The sequence below is a fragment of the Octodon degus genome, unplaced genomic scaffold (assembly GCF_000260255.1).
Source record: "Octodon degus isolate 3935 unplaced genomic scaffold, OctDeg1.0 scaffold00014, whole genome shotgun sequence".
Taxonomy (NCBI): Eukaryota; Metazoa; Chordata; class Mammalia; order Rodentia; family Octodontidae; genus Octodon; species Octodon degus.
Genome location: NW_004524590.1, coordinates 12,844,179 through 12,865,876, shown reverse-complemented (window position 1 = coordinate 12,865,876; position 21,698 = coordinate 12,844,179). Strand labels below are relative to the sequence as shown.

The 21,698-nt window shown below is 37.9% G+C and overlaps 1 protein-coding gene across 7 annotated transcripts in view; it reads left to right on the top strand.

The window, feature by feature from the left end:
• The first annotated feature begins 825 nt into the window (after nucleotides 1-825).
• The window catches only part of Insig2 (insulin induced gene 2), a 24,745-nt gene continuing 3,872 nt past the window's right edge, over nucleotides 826-21,698 (top strand). The window contains exons 1-4 of one of the 7 annotated variants that reach the window (XM_023709713.1): nucleotides 826-974; nucleotides 12,048-12,055; nucleotides 12,165-12,428; nucleotides 18,593-18,717. In XM_023709713.1, the coding sequence (XP_023565481.1) occupies nucleotides 12,185-12,428; nucleotides 18,593-18,717 (369 nt within the window). In that variant the 5' untranslated portion in view covers nucleotides 826-974; nucleotides 12,048-12,055; nucleotides 12,165-12,184. Of the gene's footprint in view, nucleotides 975-4,904; nucleotides 4,971-5,004; nucleotides 5,216-5,379; nucleotides 5,461-12,047; nucleotides 12,429-18,592; nucleotides 18,718-21,698 lie in introns of those variants that run through there. The other 6 variants (XM_023709714.1, XM_023709715.1, XM_023709712.1 and 3 more) reach the window with 6 other exon arrangements.

Genomic DNA, 21,698 nt, shown 5'->3' with positions numbered 1-21,698 from the left:
AGATGTGTATCAGCCTAAGTTTAAGAATTTTCTATCCTGTTGTATGTTTAGAAATTATAACTATTGTAGGTTTAAGTAACTTTATAAAAATACTTTTAAGTCAAAACTAAGAGTACAGAAAATTTATGTGGGAACATTGTTTCTAGGATATCTCCATCACATTTCTGAATGCATCATACAGCATTCTTCTTAAATATTTAGCCAATATTTAAAACTGGCTTGCATTCCAAAGCTATGTATCATCTGTTAAATTCACTTTGTGGCCAGGCAAAGTCTGGGAAGTATTAAAAACTCATCCTGGCTAATCATAAATTGACTGTGTTTAATATCACTGCAGATAAATAATAGCATTATTGACATATTCAGATATGGTAATGTTGGAACTTTTCTTCCTCCATATCTATTATTTTTTCTAAAAAATTTAGATATAGTATACATATTATGAAAGGCATGGCTTCAAATATCTCTCAAAGGCTGTCATTTAAGATCTTTATCTAGGGCTATTTGCTCACTTGAGTTCCAGATGCACATTCCCATTGCTGAACCAGCCATTCCTACCTCAGTTTTTTAAGTATTTTAAACTCATTTAACCCCAAATTCAATTCTTGCACTCTTGTTCTAGGTCAATGGTGCTATTTCCATTCACTCTCTCACATCAAAACTTGGAAGGCATTTTCTACTTTTTTCTTTCCATCACCCGACATCAGGGGTCAGCAAATCTTGCCAATTTCCTGTGTGACCTGTACCACTGCTTTAGTTCAAGGCTTGAAGGCTTGCACCATCTCTCAGGTGACAACTGCAATAGCTGCCTACCCAGATTTCAGGCGTTAGTTACTTTTCTTACCACTCTGGCTTAAAACAGAAGAATATATCCGTCTTCACCAATGGCTCTCAGTTGACTTGTGTCCGTCTGTGTGGCCAGTCGGAATTTGTTTGCTGAGATTTCTGCCTTACTGCTTATGAATTTATGGAAGGTAAGAGCCCTGTTTCATTCATCTTTTTCTCTCAGTATTTAACAGAAACAGCTGCTTACTATATGCTACTGAGTAGCAAACAGCACAGGCTTTAAATCAAACAGATCTGGGGTGAATTCATGCTTCATCTACCACTTTTTGAACTTTTATGTGACCTTGGACAAATTTAAATTTGAGCCAGTGATTTTTAACTTTGACCACATTAGAACTACTTTATGATTACATTATAAGGCCCTTCTTCCACCTAATTAAATCAGAACATACAGAAAGTGGGACTCAGCCACTAGCATTAATAGGTATACAGGTGATCCTAACATGTAGCCAAGGTTGACAATCACCTCTCTTAGCTTTAATATTTCATTTACCATATGTATTTCAAAGGGGTTTGGGCCACATAAAGTCAGAGTAATTTATCCCAGTGCCTGGCATACAATAAGTGGTCAATTGTGATGTTCATAAGCAAATTCAATCTTCCTTGCCAACTGCTACTTCCTAGTAACTCTGCCTTTCATTTCCTGGAATGCTCCAAGAATTTCTAGCTTTTTGTACCTTATGCTTGCTTTCATCCTGCTCTTAGCAGATGTCTCTCAATCTTCAAGTCACACTTGAAGTCACACATATTCTCCAGGTATGCTCCTTTATTCACTACTGCATTATAGATATGTTCCACCTTTAGAGCATTTGTCTCAATTTGTAATTACATATTCATTTAACCATTTACTGTGTGTCTCTCCCACTGGACTGTAAACTTCATAACAGAAGGCTTTATTTTGTTTTCCTTCTAATATTCTAGTACCTGCTAGGTTTCAGGTGCTATCCATTAAGGAATGAAGGGATTAATGATAATTTATTCTGCAATTTTAAAAAGGTAAAAAAAAGGCAAAGAAAATTTTTATAAAAGAAAGAGCAATATTTCTTGACTTCGTTTTTGTTGTTCAACTATATGTATCTGTCATAGCCCATTTTGGATTGCTGTAATAAAAATCCTTAGCCTGGATGTTTCATGCAGAAAAGGTTTATTGAGCTCAGCTTCAGAGACTAAAAGACTAACTTCAGGCAGTCCCATCTGTCTGGTCTCTGATAAGGGCATTCTGCCTACATTACAATATAGTGGATGGAATCAGGATAGCAGCATGCACAAGATGGAAAGGTGAGTAAATCCATGAAGAATACAATATGATCCTCACCTTTGAGAGGCTCAGAGGCAAAAGACACCAACAAATGCAATCCAGTGTTATAAATGTCAGCCTAGGTAATCTATCTGTATGGGGAGAAGAAAATCCAAGGGAGTGAAAGACTGTATGAGACAGGAAATAGGAGGCTAGGATAGCAAAGGGTCAGCTTCACTCTTTATTACAAATTGCTCTCCTGGGAACTACTCTGGTCCCACCAGATCCCAATCGTGCTGACTGCCATATATCCATTCATGAAGGTAGCTCTCCATGACCCAATTACCTTTCATTTGAGTTCACTTCTCTTAAAGGTTTTATGACCTCAATCTAAATATAACATCTAAACCATAGATAGCAGCATTCTGCATTAAAACACCATAACAAAAATAAAGCTCTCCAGAATAGGACATTATCTAATATTTTGGATTCCAGCTGTTGAGTGGAAATATTGCAATATAATTAAAATTTTTGGATGGTTTTAATTTGGGTAAAGTTTCCAAGTCGAAGATCTTTGATGCCTTTTGTAAGGCATAGTCATCTATCCCTAGGCAATAATTAACTTTAGTCTAATAATATCTCTTTCCAACATGGCAAACAAAACTTTTGTGGGAACCCCTGAAGATACAAAATTGTCCAATGACTGATATTTCCACCAGAGAATTAATATAATACCTCATTTTACAGATAAGAAAGTAAAAGTCTATACAAACTTACTGAACATAATTATACACAGACTGTCACAGAGCCAAAAATACAATTCAGGTTTCAAGAATCCTTCATCAGTATTCCAAGGACACTGCATCAGATTCAAAGTAATTAAAAATTGCTAGGACTTCTCAAAGTTCTTCACTAATTTATAATCTGGTGTCCATTAATTTAGGCTTTTAATGTTTCCATGAAAATAAAAACTTAGTTCAAATTCAGCTTGATGTTCAGATCTCATGTATATTACCACACATCCATTCACATGCCAGGTTCCTAGTCAATTTCATGTCTTTCCATTTGTGAGCTTGAAACAGAATGCACCAGCCTCACCACAGTTGCGCATTAAAAGGCTGTATTTTCCATAAAAAACCTAATCAAAGATGACAATGGTCCTTGTCATTTCCTTAACGGTTTTATATTTAGCTTTTCACTTGCAAAGAATCACTACATTGGGTGTAAGATTCATAGGAACTTAATGCTACATGCTTCTTGAGTTTTAGATTCCTGCCCCTTCTTGAAATTAAGTAAACTAACACAAATTCTTCTCTGGGCTAAGATCTTCAATTAGAATTACCTTGAAGGCAGTGTTTAAGTGTTTGAAAAAGTTGGGCTGAGGTGGGCATGAGCTGGGCATATAGGACTTATGTTTTAAAAAGAGCAGTTTTGAAGTTACTTTCTCTTTTCTGGGCACTTTTGAAAACAAATTCTTAATCCATTTAGTATACTTGGCCCACATTTTTCTTGATTGGGAGGTAAAAACCTATAGGAAAAAACTCCATTAAGCGTTATAGGAAACAAAGGTTATAGAGATACTCGCCTAGACACTTGTGTTGCATATTTAGTTTTTCTCTTACTTTTCAGGAATAAATGTACTAATAAAAAGATCAGGGCCGGTGATGCAGTGCAGTGGCAAAAGGCTATGACTTCAATTTCCAGGAACCCCCCCCAAAAAAATCAAAACATAAATATCCATCTCTTTGTGCTAGGTTGTAGTTTATTGTTAAGAGTTCTGACCTAGCAGACATGGGCACCTGGGTTCTATCGTCAGCACCACACACACACACACACACACACACGAAATCTTGTCATTTATCAGAGTTAAAAATTATTCTAGGGCTGTTTCATCTAAAACTCTCGAGGCCGTTGTAATAGGGCCACATCCATAATGTATTTTGGGCTAATCCACCAAAAAGGTGATATATGGAATAGCCCACTAAGGTAATACAATTAAGAGAGATTTCGGTGTTGCCTTTAACGATGTTTGCTGATGATTTGCCTTTTGGTTCTATGTATGGTTTGGTGAGGCACTGAACCACTTCGTTCAAAAGTTCCCCTTCACAGTCTCCAAAGGTCTCTTTGGGTTTGTTCATGTTCCAAACGTATGATTTTAGATTCCGGGGAATAATCCTTCTGAGAAGTAGGAGGTTTATGAGGTTGTGTTCTCCCTCCGCGGGAGCAAACCTCTAAAGCCCTTCCGGTGAAAACAACCTCCCCGCAAACCGCGTTACCTGCTCGTCCACAAGGGTGATTAAGAACGAAAGTGCCGTGGAAAGGAGATGACAGAAAAAGTCACTATGCTACTCTTGGAGAGTAAAGTGCGACTCGGTAGGGGAGAAAAAAGCGCAAAGCGGGAAGCGGGGCAAACGCACTGAGGCTACGGGGAGCCCAGGGCGTCAGCGGGAGGAACCCGACCGCCCGCCCGCTCGCCGACGCAGGCAGAACCTTCGGCTCCGCGATAAGGGGCACGCAGAGCTCGCGCCTCACCCCTGGCGTGCGTGCCTCGGCGCACGACTCTCTCACTCCGCCCACAGGGTCTGGGCACCTGTCACAATCCACCACTGCCGGGTCAGCAAACAACAGCCCGTGGCGCAGCCTTTCATCCCCCACAGTTCACGCCCCCGGCCGGCCACGAAGGTCCAGAAGACCGGAAGTCCTTCTGCCCCGCCTTCCCAGTAGGCTCACTAGTGCCAGCGGGCACCGGAAGCTCCTCTGCCCCGACCGCCGGTACGCAGCGCGCAGGCCGCGCAGGCGCAGTGGGACGCGGGCGGAGTTGTGGGCGGGGAGGAGGAAGAGGCGGGGAAGGGACGGGGGCCGGTCCCAGAAGATGGCGGAGGAGGGGGTGAGTTGGGGTCTCCCGGCAGCGCTTAGGTGACGTGTGCTGAGTGAGGAAAGCAGCTTCCCGGAGCGAGAGGCCCTCGGGAAGAGGAGCTAGCTTTGTGCAGCCTGGGAATCCTAGTGGCTGGTGTGGAAACGCAGGACCACGGATGGGGCCTGCGGGGCGAGGGGCTCCGGTTATCTGAAGAGAGGTCGGCGAGGTCTAGAAGGGACCGCGAGTTCGGGGACAGGTGCAGGCGAGGCCCAAAGGTCAGTCGGCAAAAGAGGAAGGTCGGGATGGGAAGAAGACTGGAGGACGGTGGGAAGGGCGACCCCGGAGGTCTGAAGAGGTTGACGTTGGCGAGCTGTCAAGCAGTGAGCTGTCAGGACTCGCTGACTTTGTAGCCAGGAAAGACACGCTTGGGAGGGGGCGGACCACGATCAGCTAGGTCGCAGTGAATTCAGAATCCACCCAAGGGATGCGATACTGAGCTGGGGAGTAGGACGCTGGCACTGTAAGTTGGGACAGTGTACTTTTGCAGTAGGTATGTGGGTAAGCCAAAGGGAATTCTTGCAGGCCCTAGAGGTCAGTGGATTTTAGTCTCAGTGGGGTAGCAAACCGAACAAGGAAAACCGCAAAGGTGATGGAGGTGGGGCAGGAAACGGTGCTAAAACTTAAGTGATAATGACCTATGTGAAGTTAATTCGGGGAAAAGTTATTAAAGGATGGTAAAGATAGACAGTCTAGGAAAATATACTACGAAGAGTTTGCTGCTTTGTAGAGTTGACAAATGCTTTGAGAAGGAATTGGTAGGCTTTGACAGTTGGGTCAGTGAAATTGATGAGCTTCAGGAGTGCGGTGGGGCTGAGGATTGCATGCTTCTGTCCTGGGTCCAGGGGGCGAGAAAGAACAGGCAGCCAAGAAGTGGCTAGATTGTGTTTTCCTAACTTTGGGGTTTGGCTGTGATAGTGAGCCACTAAACAAAAATGAATGAAGGGGATGTCCCCACTAATTGGGATCTCATAGAAAAAAAGTAGCCATTGTACTCTTTCTGCTTATATTATTTGCTTAATTCTTTTTTTTTTTTCTTTTTTTTTGTGGTATGGCGATTGAACTCAGGACCCTGCACTTGCCAGGCAAATGCTTATTCTACTGAGCTACCTCCCCGGACTTAATTCTTTTTTAATATTGAGAATTCTAGTGTTTTCAAGTCAAACTTTTTCCTACTAGAAATTTTAGTGTCCCTAGCCTGTGATACATATATGTGTACAGGTATTTGAGGTAAAATGTTTCATTATTGTATGTATTTTTCTAATGTTAATGCTTATTCTGAAAATGTTCATTCTAATTAAGAGAACATGTGATGAAAAAGCTGTGAGGTCATAATTTAACTTTATTATTTAGTTGTGTGTCTAACCAAGCACCTGATGAGATGGAGTAATTGGAGCAAATCTATTTCTGTGACTGCTTATCTGTGAAAGAGGAATGATAGTATTTACTGGTTCTGGGTGAGGAGAATGTGTTGCATTTGTTAAAATAACATTGTGGTTCTTAAGGTTTCTAGGAAGTTTTGTATTTGCATTTGTGTTGAAATACATGTGCTTGTAGGTTGTTTCAGTGGTTAACATAAGCTTTGATTTTCATAGACAAGACCCAGAATCACTTAATAGGACCTTTTCATTTCTTTAAAAGTACGTATATCGACCTGTTAGTAGGATATCAGTCATTTGGAATAATGTTTGTTTTTCTTCTGTTGGTGATATGTCATTGATCTATATGAACTATCCAAAGTATCCACATAATTTTTGTTTGGCCATATACTTTATAGAAATTGCAGATTAGGGCTCAAAGTAGAAATTTTCATGCCCTGTAGAAGGCTTTTATTTTTAAATCGTTGAACATAATATTTTGGAATTAATAGTAGTTTATCAATCTGACATTAAGAATTCTTTCCTGTCTGAGAGCACTTAAATCATTTTCATTTTGTGTTTATAGACTGAGGCAAGGTGGTAAGGTAAACATGGAGTCAGAATGGTTGGCCTACTTCTGGGGCTACCTGTTATTAGTTTGTGATCTTACATAGCTAGCATATTTGCGTTTTTTTTTTTTATGTATTTGGTATAGGGTCTCACTACACAGCTCAGACTCTTAGTGATCCTCCAGTTTTCAGCCTCTCCAGCCCTGGTATTACAGGTGTGTGCCACCATGCCTGATCTGGGTGGCGGCTCAGCACGCCCTCGTATGGCATGTGGCGCCAGGGATCGAACCCTGGCCCCTGCACTTGCCTAAGTATGTGTTTAGTCCAGTGAGCTATCTTACTGGCTGATTTTTGTAAAATCAGAATTTAAATCACCTACCTATTTATTCCCAACATTTTCTTTGAGGATCTGTGGGATATTTTTTGTCCTCTGTGTAGTGTAGATACCAGAGACTTTCTTTGATCAGCACAATTTAAAAAAAAAAAAATTTTTTTTATTTGTGTGTGTGTGTGGCCAGCTCAGCCTACCAGGGGGCGGGGCTGGCTGGCATGTGGTGCTGGGGGATTGAACTAGGTCCCTGTGCTTTGCTAAGCTTGTTCTAAGTAGGTGCTTTAGACCACTGAGCCATTTCACCAGCCCCTCAGCAAAATATTTTTCAAATAACCCACATTTTTCAAATACAGATTTTTTTTTAAAAAGATGGAGAATAAAATTTCTTATTCATGCAAAATAATATATAAAGATATAAATACATGTTGTTTTAAAAATCATTAACTTATCAGAAAAAAAATTCAAAACAAATTAAGTGGTACTTATTCCTTAGTTTTCCTTTTAAAACAACCTACTTCCCTAATGAGTGACTGACACATTTGGACCTTTATTGTTGCACATAGCTGGTGAATGATTCTGTGGAACTTTTTGATGAGTCAAGTCATTCCCAGGCATTCACTTTGCATGTCTGTGATAGTAAGGTCCAGTAGTACAGTCTTACTTATCAATTACTTGATCACTCCAAATAGCATTTGCCTTGATGGTGAAGTGAGAGAACTAATTCACTGATTCCTGAGTTTGTCTGGATAGTGGAATTTTAGGAGTACTTAATATGAATTGTTGAATTTTTTTCTAAGGAAAATACACACATATATGTTGTGTTTTTGTTTTTAATGAAGCTCAAATCCCCCTTCGAGTAGATGATCTCCTGCTTCCTTTTTACTTCTTAAATTTTAGAATACCATGGTTCTAAAGCATTGTAGCATTTGTAATAATGATAACCAATAATTATATAGTATCGTTTTATAATGTAGAACAATGTTAGCTTGGCAGGTCTTATTTAAATAAACATCAAATAAATGTTATTTTAAAAGAAAACTTTGGTCATGGAGTATTTATAAAACTGTAAAGAATCACTACCAGGAAAGGTTGAATAAATGTCTGTGGCAGAAAACATGAATAAACACTTTAAAAAATTGCTAGTGGTCTTGAAATAGAATGAAAGAAGAGGTTTCTAGCAATCTGTGGCTTACAGTTGGGACATTTGTCAGTAATGCGGGCACAATTTTGGTTATCATGAATGAGAGAGGTTGGCATTTTAATGGGCAGAAACCAGGAAAGTTAAATGATATGCAAGGCTTAGGCACTTTTAGACAATTACCCTATCCTGAATGCCAATACTCTTTGACAAATGCTGGCAAATGATTGTGAGTTGGGAGTTAGCACAGCTGAAATAACTGTTGAAACTGAAGTTGTTTTGTTCTTTTAACTATTAAAAAAAAATTGTCTCTTGGCCATTAGTTCCCTTTTGGAAAAATTTATAGATGAAAACAAATGATTTACCGGGTTTGGGTTATGCAGGACATATACTCATCCTCTTGAAGCTGTGGGGGATTTGCTCTGCCTCTGGCAGTTTGGGAAGCCAATTAGGAAGCCAGTTGTTGGTTTCATACAGTATGTAAGTTAGTCATTTGTTTTATTTTGCCTTTTACTTTAGAACATCTTTTCACTTTGATCTAGTATTTTTTAGAAAAAAGCTTAAGATGTTCATACATTTATTATCTTTGTGTTACTATTCAGTCTTCTACTTATGTTGCCATCAACACCTTGAGATATACTTTAGTTGAACTGTTTTTCTGATGTATACCCATCTCTTCAGTAGCCAAATAGTTTTATACAGGTCTAAGTATTTGAAGTGGAATGGGACTCCAGATATAAAGGAAATAGAATAGATTTCTGGGATCAGTTAGACCTGAAGTAAAACTCCTGTTCTAATCCTGCATGTCCTGTGACCATTAATCCAGTTGCTAAATCTTTTTGATTTAGCATCTTCATTGATAAAATGAGAATTCCTAACTTTAAGATTATTTTGAGGGCCATAGTTACTGTATGTCTAGCATAGAGAGTATGCCCTCAATGAGTCCTTTCTCAATAAAGATGGTGATTGGGGCCAGGGAGATGGCTCTGTGGAATAAGTGCTTCCCTGGCAAGCACAAGGGCCTGAGTTCAATCCCTGGTTCCACAATAAATAAATAAATAAATAAATAAATAAATAAATAATAAAAAAATAAAGATGATGATGATTTTATTGATGATGCTAAACTAAGAATATCTAAAACACGTACCATGTTAGTATACCTGAATACCACAGGATGGCAAGCAATAATCTGAATGCCAGTTCAGGTGGAGATGTTTTCTGGACATTTGCAATTGGAATTTAGAACTTTCCCACAATTCTACTATAATATATACTATTATCTCTGATCCTTTAGGCTGTGGGGTTCAATTACACTATAGACTAAGTAAGTTGGTGAGGCCTAGCTTAGGGACAGTACTTTAAGTATGGCAGAGGCTCAGTTAAAAAGCCAATTGTGTATCACATGGAACTAATAGGCTGTACAAGTTACTAGTACCTACATATGTTTTTGTAATGGTTATTTCTAATGTTGCCTTTGTTCCCTGGAGTTTACCCATTGAGTTTTGTTCTAAAATTCATTTGTAGTATAGTTTAAAAATCGGAAACTTAGAGGTAATGTGTTGTAAATGATGGCAAGGCTCTAAAGTTGCCTTCTAAAAGGCTTGCTTAACCCACTATAATTTGATTCAAAGATAATTACCCTCATTTACTTAAACAACTGGGAGTGTGTGGAGCTTCCATTGAGGACTAAGCAGGCAGTTTTCTGGGTATGGAGACGCAGTAGAAAAATAGTGCATAAGATCTGCATAAACTTTGTAATCCATAAAGCAACTGTACATATGATTATAAGGTCATTATTGTAAGTACTACCTATGATTTTAAATAAATACCGTTTATGTCCTGACTTGTAAAGATGGCCATCTAGGAAAGGTGAAAATAAATGACAAAAATTGCCTGTGTAGTATTTTCCTATTTTAAAATTACTAGTATTGTTGAAAGTTAATAGAAAGATATCTGACAGTTCAGGGAACAGCCCATGCTAAGAATTAAGGTTTGGAATCATGGATTTGAATCCCACACCCATCTCTTACTGAGTATAAACTTGGTCAAGTTTCTTTAACCTTTCTTTGCCATTTTGCCTTATCTATAAAATGGACAGACTAATTACACTTAACCTCTTAGGGTTATTTTTGAGGGTTAAATGAGTTACCATATGTCAAGTGCTTAGAATGGCATACAGAAAGCCTCACATTATTTGTCTTAAGTACAGGCAAAAGAAAGATCACTGTATTAGTTAATTTTCCATTACTATAACAAAATACTTGAAGCAGACAAGCTTTATAAAGAAAAGAGTTTTATTTAGCTCAGAGAGGTATAAGGGCATGATATAAAGGAATCAGCTCTGCTTATAACAGATGGCAGAAGCATAGATAGAAGGCAAAATCACATCATTAACCAGGAAGCCTGAGAGGTGGTGTATCCCACAGTGTCTTCTAAAGACACCGTGCCTGGTCTCAGTGGTCAGCCCAGTTGACCCAAGGCCCTCCCACCATGTTCTACCTCTTCAGGGTCTATTTCCCAAAGTCAGCCCACTAAGATCCAAGCTCTCAATTCAATAATCTTGGTGCATAAACAATACCTAAACCACAGGAACACTTTTGTCAGAGGAGTAAACAAATACCTAGACTGACCCTAGTGTAGTCTGGGTATTAGGAGTCAGGGACCACGTGAGTAAGAACTTCTCAAGTCTAGTCGTGAGGTTATTCTTCTCTTACCTTCCTTTCTTCTTCTATCTTTCTCATAGTTACTTTCATGATTGCATTTAAGGTTAAAGTAGGAGTTGGACCTACCTGTGGTCTTGGGGAGTGTGCTCAGATCTGGCTTCTGTGGCTACTGTATGTATGAGAACCTGGTTGTTTTTATAGAATGCTTTTGTGCAGCAATTCAAATATGTAAGCATTAAACATTAAGATAGCCATTTTATTCTTCTGTAGAGTTGTCCTCATGAGCAAGTCACATTTTATTATGTGAAATAGATTACCTTCAAGTCAGTACGTGATTTTTCTGTAAAATATAAAAATACTGTAATTGATGGGCTTGGAGATTTAAGTGGAAGATACAAATCCTTGGGTTTTGATCTAACAGATTCTGTCAGAAGTACCTCAGAATATCTGTTCCACTTTTCTTTCCTTTTCTTTTTTGTATGTTTTTGGCACAGGGTCTCACAACGCAGCTCGGACTTGTAGTGATCCTCCTATTTTCAGCCTTCCCAGCATTGGGGTTATAGGCATGCACCACCATGCCTGGTCTCAGTGGTCAGCTCAGTGTGCCCGGGTTCGGGACCAATGTGCTATGTGGTGCAGGGATCAGACCCCGGTCCCTTCGCTTGCCTAAACAGGTGCTTAGTCCATTGAGTCATCTCGCTGGCCCTCGTGCACCACTTTTCTATGAGATGGAATAAGCGTTTTAATATTACTTAAATCTTTGGATCTCTCAGGTCACTCATTGTATCCTGGTAAACACTTCATTTTTTATTGCATCATATGTGTAAAATATTTTTGCATTTTTTCTTATTCAACAGTACCTAATTTAAATAAATAGGTATGCAAGTTTATCATTTCACTATTTGTCTTTTTAAATCAGTTAATAGTGTAATAAAAATTATATGATCATATATTAGACACACATTGATTTGTTTTTTCTTATCTTTTACAGGATTTCTGGTAGGTCCCTTCAGATAAGATGTAGTACTGTGAAACGTCTGTCTACCTTGAATTACAAATAATTGAGCTTTTCAGCTCGGAAGCCTTTCCTTTTTTTTTTTTTTTCCAGCTTACTGAACTTATGAAACCATGGCAGAAGGAGAAACAGCATCACCTGGGCCCAAAAAGAGTGGCCCATATATCTCATCTGTCACTAGCCAGAGTGTGAACTTGGTGATTCGAGGAGTAGTCTTGTTTTTTATTGGAGTATTTCTTGCTTTAGTGTTAAATTTGCTCCAGATTCAGAGAAATGTGACGCTATTTCCACCTGATGTGATTGCAAGCATCTTTTCTTCTGCATGGTGGGTGCCACCATGCTGTGGCACAGCTTCAGGTATGTATAGGATGTTTTGTCAGTGCCTAGAAGGCATTGTGGATGTTGTCTCACTAATAAACTTAAAAGCAGCTTTACTGAGATATAAGTGTAATGGAAGTCCATCATATGGACCTATTTTAAGCAAACAATTTGAAGCATTTGGGCAAATGTATATAGTCACATAACCACAGCCAGCAGTCCAGCTATAGAATATTTCTGTCATCCCTCAAGTTTTCTTATGTCCCACTGAAATCCATTACCCACCGTCAGCCTGAGACTTCCATTGACATGATTTGTATTTCCAAATATTTTTACCTGTTCTGAGATGAAATATCAGTGCAATGATTGATTCCTCCCTTTCTTTCATGTCTGTTTGATTTCTTTATGACCTTTAAAATTTAACCCTAAAAATTAAAGTGATTCTCTTTGGAATAAAGCACTTAACTGCTTGATTTTGTTATTTCTTCAGTTTGTCTCATGTAAGTCTTGTGGAAGGTCATTACTGTTAAGTCTTAAGGGTTTAATGTATGTGCTGTGTTTTGTTTATGAAATATGTATGAAAATTTGAAAAAAATGGAATGATTTATTTAATATTAAAATTTCTTTTTTTTTAGATTTTACTATATGCTTTTTCTTGGTAATTTATTTTTAAGTGTACCTTAATAGTAAATATTTAGAGATATTGATAAGATAATGTCATTTGAGAATCCTATTACTTTATATGATTTTTTTTGCTGGTGTAATGGATACATTTTAGACTACTTCATTGATGTGGAACTTATAGAATAGCTTTTTCTAATGACTAAGGTCAATAAACTACATTGATGTTTTATAAAGTAATACAAGGCAGTCATAATAATATGGCTGAGCATAATTATTATTGAGATAGAAAAATGCTTTTTTGAATATTCATATTTAATATACATGCATAAGTTGAAACATAATATAGTTCTTTCTTGGGTTACATCCCAAAGCCTGAGGTACAAGAGTGAATTCAAAGGGTAAGGTCAAATTGTGAGATATTTAAATGATCTCATTAAACCTATGGGACAATTATTTAATTCTGTTGAGTAGAAAGGACATTCTTATCCTGAGGTTTCTGTGTGGCTTATATATGCATGTCTAGCCATTGTAGTACTCATATTAAAAGAAAAATCATAAAGGCAGTGATGCCTAATTTTTTGAGTTAATATTTTTGGAGAATGTTACCAGTCTCTGAGAAAATAGACAAAATAGTCCAGACAAAGGAAGAAAGCACGAATTATTTTTTATTACCCTGTGTTATATTTGTTGCTTATCATGTATTTTCTTTCATTCAAATTCAGAAGAGAAAAATCAACCTTTTTCAAAAAGTTTTCTAGTTTTTATTTTCTTTTGATATATACTCTGTGTGGCTGCCAATATAAAGTTTTTGGTACTTGGAAGAACATGTCTTTTCAGGACAGGCAAAAAGGAAGATCAAGGGAGGGACATTATTGCATGTCTGTGAGCATGACAGCTACATCCTTCACCTCAGAGCTGTGGAGGGCAGCCTTTGGAGAGTATGCCTCTTTTGAGGGAATGAGGACATTGAGATGAAGAGAGGAAATTGGTGAGCCCAGGATCATATAGCCAATGAATGGTGGGGCTGGGCTCAAGTGTCACACTTCAGAAAGGAGAACAGAAGGAGCTACTCACAGTTTTCCCTACTCAGAAGCCTTCCTTGCTAGCCTCGAGATAAGGTGCCAAACCTGGATGGAATACATTGCTGTCTGTTTCACATTCAGGGCCTGGAAAAGGAACTTGGTAGAGTTTCATTTTCACCCCATTATGGAGAGGAGGGCTGCATTTGCTGCCTGTTACTCTATCCCTGTGATGGGGCCTGTTTTCCACAAACTTGAATTTAGGAAAGAAAAATTACAAATGTGGGTACTACCATTCAGCCATTTGGATCCTACTTTTGTTCCTTTTCCTAGCTGTTAACTTTGACACACTTCTTTTTTTTTTTTTTTTTTTTTTGGTGGAACTGGGGTTTGGACTCAGGCCCCTGTGTTTGCCAGGCAAGCACTTATTCCAGTGAGCCATCTCCCCACTCTATCCCCTTCTAATTTAATCTGAAAATCTTTCATTTAGGGGATTTACATTTACATTCCTTGCTTAAATATTTCTTCTAAAAACATGCATTCTATGACATACTTGGGCAAATGGAAGTGGAGAGGCATTAGGAAATCTGGAGTCTAAACTCTGCTACTAGATTTGTGGGCTAGGTACTTAGTGAATGAGAGTGAAGAGAACAGATTTGTGAGAGTTGCTCAAGGTGGAATATGGATTCCTGCATAATTTCTGTTGCCTTCTCCCCCATATTTTAGAGAAAACATCAAAGGAAAAGAGATAAGTGATATAAGAAATACAGTGCATATGAAGATATATAAGTATTTTCACAACCTCTCTAGATTTTTACTGTTGTAAGTCAGAAAAATTGATAGTCATCTTTTGATTTTCCTATCCAACTAACATTAAGCATTTGAAGCAGCTATGTTTTGGAGAGCTTCCAGAATCGCCATCTTTAACTGTGAACAAAAAGCCTCTAATTATTGGCTAGTTCCCTATCACACTGTCTTAGAAAAAGCGAGAAGTCCTTCAGGGATTAGTAGAAATGTCTCATAAGTTTCTTCTCATTTTCCTTTTTGTATTTATTTCCCTACTTTAACAGTGCTGATGTTTAGAACTTGGTTACCTTCTTTATGTGCACTGTAGTGGAACTAGAATTAGAACCTCCTGAGCATTACTGAGGACTACAAAGGAATCTTTTTAAAGAATAAATAAAAGAAGAGCAGACAGTTGTCATGGTGTGGGTAACGTAAATAGGGAAGTTGCCTCAAAAATCACAGATAGCTAGTTTAAGTCCAAACCTGTGAAAGCAATCGGTAACTTAAAAGAGAAAAGAAAATATGAAAATCTTTTCCATTTCATCATGCAGACCTTCACCCCATTCCTGGAGAGTCCAGTAATACTCCTCCTCTGTTTTCACCTTTCACTTCTAGCTTCCAAGTTTTACATCTTTACTCTTAGTCTAGGCTTTGCCACTGCTTGGGGTTTTCAGTTTTTATCTTTGTGCCTGCATTTTACCTCAGCTTCATTCCCTGAGTTGTACACTCAGTCATAGAAACAGTTGCTTCTCTCTGGGAAGAGCATGATAGCATCATTTTCCTGCTTCCCCAGTATCTGCAGGGTAAACTGTCTTCTATCTGGCTTTGTGTGCTTATCTTCCTGTGAATCTTTCTACATTCTGAAGCCCCTTGTGTGCCTTGGGATTACAGTTTCCTGTGATATTGGCTCCTTTCAGCTGTTTCTTAAATGTTTCTTGTTGATGAGAAAGCCATTTCCATGCCAGTCACCTGCTAAATACAGCTGACCAAGGGTCATCTTGTCTGTGAAGCTTCCCTTCTGGCCCAGTTAGTACCACCTCTGCTCACCAGATGCAGGAGAGGGCTGGGATCCATCTTTCTCCCAACACAGCACTCCATTTAGCACTGCTTTACTACTGAAATCATATCTTACTCTTTTTTCCCCTTTAAAATCCCCGTCAAATACCAAGAACCAGATGAACTGTAGGATGTGAGTATTTGCTGAATGAAAACATCTTAGTCTATTCTAGTTTTCCATGGAAGTGTATCATGGAGTGGTTTTGCCTTTTCAGGCCCTTTCTCCTTCTAATTTATTCTTTTTATTTTCTCACTGTGTTAAGCACAATACCATCATAAATGGATGACTTACTGCAGGTGGTCTTTAGGCTTGGCAAACTGTAGCTGGTTTCTGGGAAACTGCTTAAAGATATCACAAGAAGTGTGATTTTTGCATCAGAGCACCTTCTGATCAAGCAGGACTATGTTTGCATGTAATTGGACACAGGCATGGTTTTAACAGTCTGGGTTTTTTTTTTTTTTTTTTTTTTCTTTTTTTTTAAGTATAGGAAGGGAAAAAAAAAAACAAAACAAACAAAACACCTCAAATGTATTCTTCTGAGCTCCCAAACATTGAAGCCTTACAGCACTGTATATATTGCTATTGGATTCTGCCATGCCATTATTTAAAAAAAAAAAAAAAAAAAAAAAAGATATTTAATGGGAAGTGACAAGCTTCCTCGAATTCTTCCTCTCAGTGAGCAACCAAGAACCATGCATACTCAATAGACTTGATTTTTAGTGGCAAATCCCAGGTTGGCAGGTGGCAGTTCAAATTCCTTTTTGTGTTTTTGCTTCCTCTCCTCAGTTGTCTCTCACTTGCAAGTCTGACATCACATGCATAAAAATGTAGTCAATTTTACTTATTTATACCTTCCCATATACATGTCAGTGTTCTCTGTGTGATAATTCTATATCTGTGGCATCAAGTGCCGAGGAAAATTGACTTGGAGAACTTACTCTTAGCTGATTTTACTCAGCAATAGGTGGATGGAGAGAGACAAGGGGGAAGGGGAGTGGAAAAGAGAGGAGGGCAATAGGTTTGAATATAGATAGATACAGACATAGTTATATTGGCTATATCTATTTCTATATATATTATATAGAAGAACTGGGGGAAAGAAGAATGACAGATGAGTTTTTAGTTTTATGACCTCTTGGGGAAAAAATAATATTCATCTACTCATCTGCTTGTTTCAATTATTAGGGATGTGTTGCCATTTTAATTGTGTCAGAAAGAAATCCTGTCAGCTAATGTTGCAGGATTTTAGAGTAACAACTTTTAAATAGGACTAATAGGAAACAGAAATTGCCTAGTAGTTGGTGGAGCTCTGCTTTGCTGAGGTTGGTCTTTAATTTCTTAATGGTTTGTGACCCATCTATATTCAGTAAATCTTGAAAGATTTGGACCAGAAAATATATGCATTATTACAGCATCTCATCTCCTGATGGTACAGTGGCCAGGCACCCTCTGGAATGCTGTTCCATCAATCTACTAGCCTATGATTTGTGATGTTAATTGGCTTCTGTTTTTCTCTGAGGATTAAATGCTGTGTTTGTGAGAGGTAACTCGCTAATACCACGTTGGGGAGGAGTTTGTGACCCTCCCACACTTAGATTTTGATACAACAGTTTCATTATACATCATAGGTGGTTGTGGACATTTCAAACGTGCTTTTCAAATGGTGTGACAGTGGTGTCTTTATTCTCAGAATAGTGTAATCATTCTACTTTGAGGAAGATTAACAAATTAACACTGCCTAGCTAGTTCCTATTAAAAATAATCTATGAAAGTAGATTTTTCTTGCAATTCATTAAATAATGTTTTCGTTCATTTAGTCTTTTAAAAATAACTCAGCATTTTATATTTTCTTCTACTTAGTAAATGAAATTTTGATGTTTCATAAGTAAGGATTGTTGGAAAATAGTTTGGATATCAATCATATATACTTTGTGAACAGTAACTGTGTTTATAGTTAATTGCACAGTTAATATTCAAGATGTTCTTTCCCAAACTAGGAAATACAGTAAAATGACTTATGTTTTAACTCTGAATTTAAATTTCATGTGAAAATTTGTACACCTACAGACTATGTTTATTCTTTCTATGTGCAGAATTAATGCTATATATAGATTTATTTTGGGAGTTTTCCTGCTTTGACAGTATGACCTTCAGTCTTATAAGAGCTCCAGGATAGAAAGAAGTGTCAGGAAAACATGCTAGGTGTAGAAGACTGACGTGAAACGCTATGGGGCAAGGATAGTCTACAGGACAGGACAGCCTGGACTGTGAAACTGTGTGTGTGATGAAATTATTTTATGTATTAATGCTCATAACTTCTCTTTTTATATCGCTGGCACTAAAGACATAGTTCATGCTTATGGCAGATTCAAAACACATTGCTTAAGTGCTAACCGATTTGATGTTTTTCAGGTCTTGTATATATTTGTAGTAGAGAGGTAGCATGAATCATTTAGTCCAGGCTCCTGAATTGTGAGTTGTACAATAGAATGTTTCATCTATTAGAATTTAGGTTACTGTGTAATCATTTATAATGCTGTCTTCAATGGTATTCTTTGAAAGCGTAAGTTTAAGTCTGTGATTGATATTAAATAACTTAAGTTTTTTTTTCTTTTTAAAGAATCTTAAAAATACATGTCATGGCCATAGTCATTCTTATATTTTAATTTTTGCCAGTATAACATTGGAGATAACATTGTTTTTCTTTTTTTCCACAGCTGTGATTGGGTTATTATACCCCTGCATTGACAGGCATCTGGGAGAACCACATAAATTTAAAAGAGAGTGGTCCAGTGTAATGCGGTGTGTAGCTGTCTTTGTTGGTATAAATCATGCCAGTGCCGTATCCTTTACACTGTAATGAAATGCGCAATAATAAAGCAGCTTCCAACTAACCAAAGATTGAACAGCCCCTTGCAGCTTCACTGTTACAGACTGTGATATGCCCACTTAGCCATCAAACAAATGCAAACCGTATTTTTGAAACATCAGAGTAGCAGTTATACAGTTCTAGTGTGGGATGTAACTCTTCATTTAAATTCCTGTTATTCTGTGTCATTTATAAATTTTTGCACATTAAAAATATTTTTTATCCTGAAATAGGTTGCTTACTTTCTTCTATACAGTCTTCTAAAACTAGAGGTCATATTGTCAAAGCAGGAAAGCTCCAGTCATTCTGATTCAAATAGATGCATTATGAAAGAATTTTTTCCTTGTTTTTCATACAGTTTACTTGATCTGGGGTAATGGTGCATGCCTGCAATCCCAGCAACTTGGGGGCTGAGGCAGGAGAACTGCGGCGAGTTCACTGTTATCCTGGGCCACCTAGTGAGTTCAATACCCCCAGAACTAAATAGCAAGACCTTGTCTCAAAAAGCAAATGAGCCAATAAATAGACTTGCTAATGATGACAGGTTGTGCCTTCAGTTGTCATTGTCATTATCATTATCATTTGAAGAACTGATTATTGAAGTCAGGAGCTCTATGTAAACTACATCCCAGTTTTTTGTTCTAATTTTTAAATTTTGAGTCAGGATCTTGCTAAATTGTTCAGTTGCGCAGGCTAGGCTCAGGCATGGGTACCTCTTACCTCAATTTTTCAGTGATGAGATTACAAATTTTATAATTTGTGTCCAGATGTCCCCTCAGAGCCTCATGCAGTTGTAGGTAGGGATTTTTCAGAGGTGGCTGGATCTAGGGTGTGTGATGCAAGGAGTAAGAGTTTGTGATTACTGGGCTAGGGAGATAGCTCAGTAGAATAAGTGCTTCCCTAGCAAGCTCAGGGTCCTGAGTTCAATCCCTGGTACCGCAAAAAAAAAAAAAAGGAAAAAAGAAAAGTTTGTGATTAGTGAGTCACTCCACTGACTGGTTTGGTACCATCCTAATTCTATATCTTAGACAGAGTATAAAAGGGGCAGAAAGAAGCTGGTAAGATCCTTGCTTGCTTTGCTACCTTCTGTCCACCATGAACTGTTTCTCATCTGCCACGCCACCCTGCCTTGGAGGCAGGTGATTATGGACTGAAACAGCTACAAACTGTGAGCCAAAATGAACTTTTTTCCATTTAACTTTAGGTGTTGGGTATCTTAGCAAAAAGAAAGTAACTCATGGCTGACACTGACAAAGGATCTACAATCTGTGGTATAGGATCTCAGGATAAATCCTGAGGGGATTTGAGTGACCTTATGAGATCCAAAAGCTACAACTCTTGTTGCATAGGTCTTGCTTTGTCTTGGTCTTAACCATCCAGCAGAAAAGTATAAAAACAAAGTATAAGTAAAGTCTTGGTGTTATGTTGAGCTGTAGGGGACTCAGGTCAACAATTTCTGACACTGCCAGTCAAGTGGAACACCCAATACTATTATGGACTTCTGGACTCCTTTAGAATATTTTGCTGAGTTAACACACCTAGAATATTCAAATGACAGAACTAAACAAAAAAGGATACAGATGAATGTCCATTTTGTATCTGTGTATTCAAAGGTTTAGGATAGATATATAATTACATTCTCTTAATGAATAGAGGGATTTGTTCTAATAGTGTTTGTAAATAGGATATCATGTCTGCATTTTGTACAGCAAATAACCACTAGGAAGAGAGTATGCAGTGTGTTAATTATTGAAACTGCCCTACCGATTTGATTTGAAACTGTCTCATTGCTATTTGTTTCTCAATAAAATTATGGAAAAAAAATAAGTAACTATGACACAGATGTCATTTATTTTCTTAATTTGAAGAAAGTATAATTTTTAAAGCAGACTTTTTTTTTTTTCCTGTCACTGTTTTTAATCAACGTCAATTTTTTGGTTTTTTTTGTACCAGGGATTTAACTCAGGACCTTGTGCCTGCTTGCTAGGCACAAACTTATGCCGCTGAGCTATCTCCCCAGCCTGACAAACATTCTTAAAAGTGACATAAGTAAAAATATCTAATTTAGAGCTTGATCAGAAGTAACTATAGACTATACTAAAAAATGGGTCTGGAAAAGAAAAACTTGTATAAATATTTTAATACTAAGTTTATGGAGACATCGAGATTAATACAAGTTTCCTTTCGCTCTACAATTACAAGATTTGCTGAAAGTGGTGACCATTATGACGAACTGCTAAGTGTATATAATGCAGCAGACTCTATTTTTCATTCTGAGGTATATATTTTAGAAGGTTTATTATTTGAAGATTCTAACATTTTGTTTAGTTAGTGTCGTTATGAGAAAGGTAATGTAGTCACCACTGTTCTCAAAAGAAAAAATAAATAAAAATAAAAAAGCTTTACTTTCGAACTTCGTTTTTGCCCATATAAGGTGTTTTTGTTTTTTTTTTTTCTCTGTCATTGTTTGCACTTCCTCTTCTACCTCTTGCCTCCTTTCTCTGACTTTCTTTTGTGAGAGAGATCTGGGAAATGTTACTTCTGTCTTCCCTTTTCTAAAAGATTTGGTCTGCACAATGAAGGCAGCAAGAACCTTGGGGACTGAGAAAAGCATAAAGTATGACTCAGCTGCCAAAAGCTTGCTCTCTTGACCTTGTTTGGGCTCAGTGACAGCAGAGTTAGCCAGACAGTGTGGGTCCTGTGGCAAGTCAGTTCCTGTGCCTTTTCTTGTCTTGAAGTCCTGTTGATACTCTTGGGAACAGAAACTACAGGAAGAGGCAGGGATCCATATCCTGAAGACAGTTCCCCATTTTACTGGTCCTGCAGGTTGGTGAATTTGAAAGTACCTCAGAGGCGAGGCTGTTATTAGTTTGGTTTGTATTTTCTTCTTCTTCTTCTTCTTCTTCTTCTTCTTCTTCTTCTTCTTCTTCTTCTTCTTCTTCTTCTTCTTCTTC